Source organism: Aythya fuligula, chromosome 20 (genome assembly GCF_009819795.1).
Source record: "Aythya fuligula isolate bAytFul2 chromosome 20, bAytFul2.pri, whole genome shotgun sequence".
Lineage (NCBI taxonomy): Eukaryota > Metazoa > Chordata > Aves > Anseriformes > Anatidae > Aythya > Aythya fuligula.
The window spans coordinates 69520-75931 of record NC_045578.1 but is presented as its reverse complement, the minus strand read 5'-3'; the positions used below and the strand labels follow the sequence as shown (position 1 = coordinate 75931).

Genomic DNA, 6412 nt, shown 5'->3' with positions numbered 1-6412 from the left:
ATGCAACACTTGGCATGGGAGGCTGCATCATTGAGTTCCTGCTCTCTGCTCAGCTGTGCTTTTGTGATGGGTGAGTTACCTTCCCAGAGGCACACTGCATTCATATGTGGTGCTGGGCTCAAATGAGACCTGCACAGGGTGAGTATACAAAGGCGCAAGATTACTGTCAGGACAGCAACCATGATCTTGCCTGGGTGATACAAGGCCAGGCACCAAAGGTAGCAGAAGGAATACAAACCAAAGCACCAGACAACACACATTCATGGTGCCAGATTATGCTTTTCCAGGCTTACCTATGTCCTGTATTCCCCTGTCCTGTCAGAGGAGGTTACTGAATTCCAACCTGTTTCTTTTCCTTCCTGGTCGATACATGTGGCACTTATGGATGCTCAGGGGTCCTTCCCCAGGCATGACTGGCATCTCCCCCAGTACTGAGCTGGTGCAGGGCTTAGGGGTGTGCCGGTGGCCAGCAACAGAGGGGTTAGGCTCATGTCAGTGTGTGGGACCAGGAGACTTCCTCCTGTCTGCTTGGGTGGTCGTACATGTACAGTAGGACCCATCCTCTGGATCTGGGTCCTGTGATTCTGCCTTCTCTGGTCAGGGCTTTCTGGGGGACATTGGCAGGGGCTGGGAGGGCTGCTCAGGGATCCTGACAGTGCTGGGCCTTCCCATCCCCAGGGCTCCAGGCTGGGACACGCCTGCTCCACAGGAACCTTGTCATCCTGCCTGTGGTGATGGTGATGCTTCTCTGTGTGAGTGCAGGCCCAGCAGTACCCACTGCCAGCTCCCGGACTGGTAAGTATGGATGGACTAGACTGGGGGCAATTGCTGGGTACCAAGGCAGGAAAGTATCTGCTTGGCTCAGCACTGACCCATGGGTCTGCTAAGTGCCAGATAGGCCACGATGCAGTCAGGCTTAGGCACAACACAACAACTCCTCATGCACACTAACTCCTGGACCATATCTTGTAAGATAAGAAGCCTGACACTCATTAAGCCAGCCTAGAACCCTTGGTGGCTTCAGGCTGAAACCAAGGTGTTTCTGCCTAAACATTGTAACTTGGCAGGATTGCTCTGCAGTGCTTTTTTCTTTTTACACCTCAGCTCCATCAGAGATCCTCCCAGCACATCTCTATCTATCTATCTATCTATCTATCTATCTATCTATCTATCTATCTATCCATCCATCCATCCATCCATCCATCCATCCATCCATCCACTTATTTTTGTAGCTCTTGTTGATTAGGAGTCTTCCCTTCCTTCTTGAAGGGAGGGTAACATTCCATGCAAGACCTTTATGCCCAAGATAAGCAGAATTTCGAAGGCTGAATCTGAAGTATCCACAGAAAGTTGCCCATCATCAGAAACAAAACAAGAAAAACAAATTAGATGGCAAACTAGTTTGGCAAGTTAATAATGACAGATCAGTCCTGCTAACAGATAAACTGCAACAAGCTGGGGGAAGACATCTCCATCAGATCTAGGTAAAACTTCTTAGTTCTTAGTCTTCTTTTGCAATGCCATGACCTCCAGGGAAAACATAATTTTTCACACGTCCTCATCCAGTGGAGCATTTTGCACACTTCTGATCTTTGCAGGAACTGCAGCTCAATATTTTAAGGGCTCAGTGTGCAGGTCAGCTATGCTTCTAAGATGTGACTGGTATCTGGAAGATTTTCTTCCCCCTCCCTTCTTGTACAGATGCATCAGCAGGATCCAAATGAAATATCAAGTCATGAGCAATAGATCCCAGGGCATATCTATTAGATCTAATAGATCCCAGCCAGTGGAAGCACCTATGCGGATTAGACCACAGATAAAAACAGCCCTTTTTGTTCTGGGTCCTTGCTCTCTGTTGTTGGAGCTCCTTGTTGTCCTGACGGACTCATATGGCCCTCCTCTTTCCCACCCTACTCTCTGTTTACCACAGCTGCTTTTGCAGGTTTCCCCGCCGACTGCAGCCATCTCCGCAAGACCAGCCCCAGTGGGGTGTATGTCATCCAGCCAGCAAAGTCTCCCCCACGGGTGGTGTGGTGCGACATGGACACCGAAGGAAAGGGCTGGACTGTTGTCCAGAGAAACTCTCATGACACTGAGCTCACTTGGAAGCAATCCTGGACCACATACAAGTATGGCTTTGGGAATGTGCAGGGTGATCACTGGCTGGGCACCGAGTACCTGCACCTGCTCACACAGCAAGGCACCTACAAGGTCCGCTTCGTTGTGCGGAATAAAGCCAATGTCACCCATTATGCTGAATATGACATCTTCAGGGTGGAGAGCGAAGCCACTGGATACCCACTGAGGCTGGGTCGGTTTTCTGGTGATGGGGATGACTATCTGACCAGCTACTATCCCAAGAAGGGGGGAATACATGACAACATGAAGTTCAGCACAACCGACAGAGATCAGGACCAGTACAGTGGGAACTGTGCCAGCAGCTACGGGGGCTGGTGGTATGACAGATGCCAGAATGTCCTGCTCAATGCCAAAAACCACATCCTCTGGCCAGGATTCTGCGACAGTGGTGACTGCGCATCCTCCCTCATCCTGGTCAAACCCACAGATGTGTGTTATCTGTATTGAAGGGGCCAGCCTCCCAGGAGGCTGCAGGAATGCAGTGTCCTGTTCCTGTGCCTGCCAGCAACTCTGTACCAACCCTAGTGCTTGTCCTGCACTGCCTGCAGCTCCTGCACTGTAATCAGCTGAAACACCACAGCTCTGGGGCTCAGGAGTCATCTCCTGGAGCCCTGGGCATGTGGGCAGCTTTACCCAGTGCTACTATGCTGGCAGCACTGAAACAGGGGCACTGGTTTGGGGTGGATGAAGGAGAGAAGTGCAAGTTCCATTCCCTGTGCAATCCCTGCTTTGCTCAGACCCTGCTCACATCCTCAGGCCCCATCAGCCCCTCAACTCTGCTAACCATGGTGGAAGAAATCAGCTACAATAAACCCTGGAGCCAGACTTCACTGCCTTCTCTCTCCCTGTTGCGTCAGAAATGTGGTGTGTTGTGTGGGGATGGTTTTGTCTAGTCCTTCAGGATGGTCGACCTGGGGGATAGTGGGTGCATTATGATCCCCATAGATCCCCTCCTAGGCAAGAATATACACCTGCCTAAGGAATTCCAAATTTCCCATGAACGTAGAGAGCACATCACATGTTCCCCAGGCCTAGCATGGTGGCTGCTCATTTCAAGATGATTTTTTTCAGGCAGTGGAGTCAGCCGTGAAGCTGATTTTCCTTCTCTGCTGAGCCAGTGAAGAGCTGGTGTGCTTTGCAGAGCTTTTGTGTTGATGTTTCTCTTTTTATGAAATGCTTGAATGTCTCAGACCATTGAAAGGTCTGAGGGCAATTCTCCCTGCTACTGACTCTCCCCAGCATCAGCCTGTAACATAAACTTTTGTCCCTCTGATGTGGTTGTTGTACACAGCTAGGTACAGCTGTTGTACCTAGCTGTTGTTCTGTCTGTGGTTTGGTTCTCAGGTCTCTGGATGCTTCCAATGACTTGTTCCCGCCACTGTGCACAAGACTGTGGCTGTAAGGCTCTAAGGCTTATTATTGTATCAGTCAACAGGGCCAGCAAAGCCCATGGTATCACAAAACCCTTGCCCCACATCTGCCCCTGTCCGTGGCTGGGTGGTTGTTCCATGCTGGGAATGGGAAGACAGGCACGCACACACAAACACCAATTGGGTTGTGGTGCATATGGTGGGCTCTCTAAGAGCATGAGGGTAGGACAGGTGGCAATGGGTAAGTCAGTCCCCATTGTACTGCAGAGGGTGAATGTGGCCATGGATCTCCTTTGCAATGGAGGAAAGTTTGAACTTAAGGCCTGAAAGAAGCCACTGCTCTCCTGTGTCTTTGAAATAAAAGCTGAGCTCTGGGAAGGTTTGCAATTGTGAACTCTGAACAGCTTGGACTCTCAGGCCAAGATCTCTGCATGAGTTCTCAAGGCAGTCAGCAGAGCTATGGCTGCACTGTGTTTCTGAGGTGGCAGCACAGGCACTGTGCTGTCCTGGAGTCATTGGTGGGCCTGCAGCCCCCATGTATGGGAAGATGAACACATGAGGGTGGTGCTGGCTGAGAAAGAATCACAGAATCATAGAATTGCTTGGGTTTGAAGGGACTTTAAAGATCATCTAACTCCAACCCCACTGCCACAGGCAAGGATGTCACCCACTAGATCAGTTTGGTCAAGACCCCATCCCACGCTGGCCTTGAACACCTCCAGGGATGGGGCATCCACAACTTTTCTTGGCAACCTGTTCCAGTTCCTCACTACCCTTACAGTGAAGAATTTCCTCTTAATGTCTAGGTCAAAATTTATCCTCTTTTTGTTTAAGATCATTTCCCCTTGTCCTATCGTTATCTACCCAAGTAAAGAGTCCTTCTCCATCTTTTTATAAGACCCCTTTATTATTGAAAGGTCTCAATGAGGTCTTCCTGGAGCCTCATCTTCTTCAGGCTGAATATGCTCAGCTCCCTCAGCTTTATCTTCACAGGAGAGGAGCTCCAGCCCTCTTATCATCTTTGTAGCCCTCCTCTGGACTCACTCTAACAGGTCCACATCTTTCTTGTGCTTGGGCCCCAAATCTGGACACAGTACTCCAGGTGGGACCTCATGAGTGAATGAGTTTTTTTACCCAGTTTGTACTCCTGTCTGGGATTGCCCCAGCCCCAGCTGCAGCATCTTGTACTTACACTTGTTGAACTTACACTCATTCAGTTCACATGGGTCCACTTCTCCAGCCTGTCTGGGTCCCTTTGAATGGCATCTATCTTTGAATGACCTTCTATTGTATCAACTGCACCACTCAGCTTGGTGTCATCTGCAAACTTGCTGAGGGATACACTCGATACCCATCATCTATGTCATTCATGAAGATATTGAAAAGCACCAGTGCCAAGACAGATCCCCAGGGGACGCCACTCATCACCTGTCTCCACCTGGACATAGAGCCATTGACCACCACTCTCCGGGTGTGGCCATTGAGCCAATTCCTTATCTACCAGATGGTCCACCCATCAAATCCATTTCTCTCCAATTTAGAGACCAGGATGTCATGTGGGACTGTGTCAAAGGCTTTACAGAAGTCCAAGTAGATGTCATCGGTCAGTCTTCCCTTTGTTGAATAATGCAGTCATTCCATCATAGAAGGCCAGCAAATTGGTCAGGCATGATTTACCCTTGGTGAAGTCATGCTGGCTGTCCCACATCACCTCCTTGTACTGCATGTGCCTTAACACTGCCTCCAGGAGGATTGGTTCCAGGATTCTTCCCAGGCACAGAGGTGAGGCTCACTGGTCTGTAGTTCCTGGGACTTTCTTTCTACCCTTTTTAAAATGAGTGATGTTTCCCATTTTCCGTCACTGGCAACTTTGTCTGAGTGCCATGATTTTTCAAATATGATGGAGAGTGGCTTGGTGACTACATCAGCCAATTCCCTCAGGACCCTGGGATGGATGTCATCAGGGCCCATAGACTTGTAGTTGTTAAGTTGCGTCAGGAGGTCCTGAACTTGCTCTTTGCTTAGAGTGGGAGGAACTCTGCTCCCTCTGGCCCTTCCTAGAGGTTTGGGGACATGAGAGATGTGGGAAGCCTGACCACTAGTCAAGACTGAGGCAAAGAAGTTAAGTACCTCTGCCTTCTCTCCACATCTGTTGTACCAGTTCTCAGTCTTCATTGTCAGGATTTCATCAATGTCAGGACCATCTTCATCTTCATTGATGTCAGGACCATCATTCACAAACCTGACAAGGCAAGATGATGCTGGCCTGGCAGCCCTGTTTAGGTCTCCAGGTCAACATGGGTATGCTGAACTGAGATGGTGCTTCCTCACACCCTCACCTCTAGCTGTTGGCCATGCGGTACTGCATCCCCTTTTTGAAAGATCCATACCTTGAAAACTCAGCTCTCTTAAGTGCAGGTTTATTTTTAATTCCCCATTTGAATCTTGTGAAAAATTTCTCTTTTGCTTTCTTACTGTACCAGGAGCCCCCTGGCAGAAGCAGGCATCAGGATGAAGGACATTTTCATGTCTGTGCAGGTTCTGAAAATAATTTTATTCTGCAAGATGAACACAGACTACAGCAGAGGTATGGCCTGCCTGCCTCAGAGCACCTTAGGACAGGTTACTGAGTAATGAATTATATTATTCTGCTTAAGTCAGTGGTCATCATGCCTAATTTCAAAGGAGAAAGAGAATAAGCTCTTGCTGAAATCAGGAGGGTTTTATAACAGTTTTTCTCCCAGAAGCAGCACACTTGGAAACTGAATTGTTTATAAAGTCTTATTCTACTAATGATCCTAAAAATGTATCACAGGTGATAGGCCATAGATAAAGCAGGGAACATCACTACTTTTCAAGGAGAAGAGCAAAAGAAAAGAGGTTTGGATATGCTGGAACACCCC

The 6412-nt window shown here is 48.8% G+C and overlaps 1 protein-coding gene across 1 annotated transcript; it reads left to right on the top strand.

Annotated features, from left to right (window-relative positions):
- On the top strand, window positions 1-2586 carry LOC116497388 (fibrinogen-like protein 1-like protein). The gene is made up of 3 exons (XM_032201123.1): window positions 1-70; window positions 679-795; window positions 1931-2586. Exons 1-3 carry the CDS (start codon window positions 1-3, stop codon window positions 2584-2586), a joined length of 843 nt encoding a protein of 280 aa, XP_032057014.1.
- The last annotated feature ends 3826 nt before the right edge of the window (window positions 2587-6412 follow it).

Coding starts and splice junctions, on each gene's coding strand:
- LOC116497388 (XM_032201123.1), top strand. CDS start 1: ATGCAACACTTGGCATGGGAGGCTGCATCATTGAGTTCCTGCTCTCTG. Junction 71..678: donor CAGCTGTGCTTTTGTGATGG/GTGAGTTACCTT, acceptor TCCCATCCCCAG/GGCTCCAGGCTGGGACACGC. Junction 796..1,930: donor CACTGCCAGCTCCCGGACTG/GTAAGTATGGAT, acceptor TGTTTACCACAG/CTGCTTTTGCAGGTTTCCCC.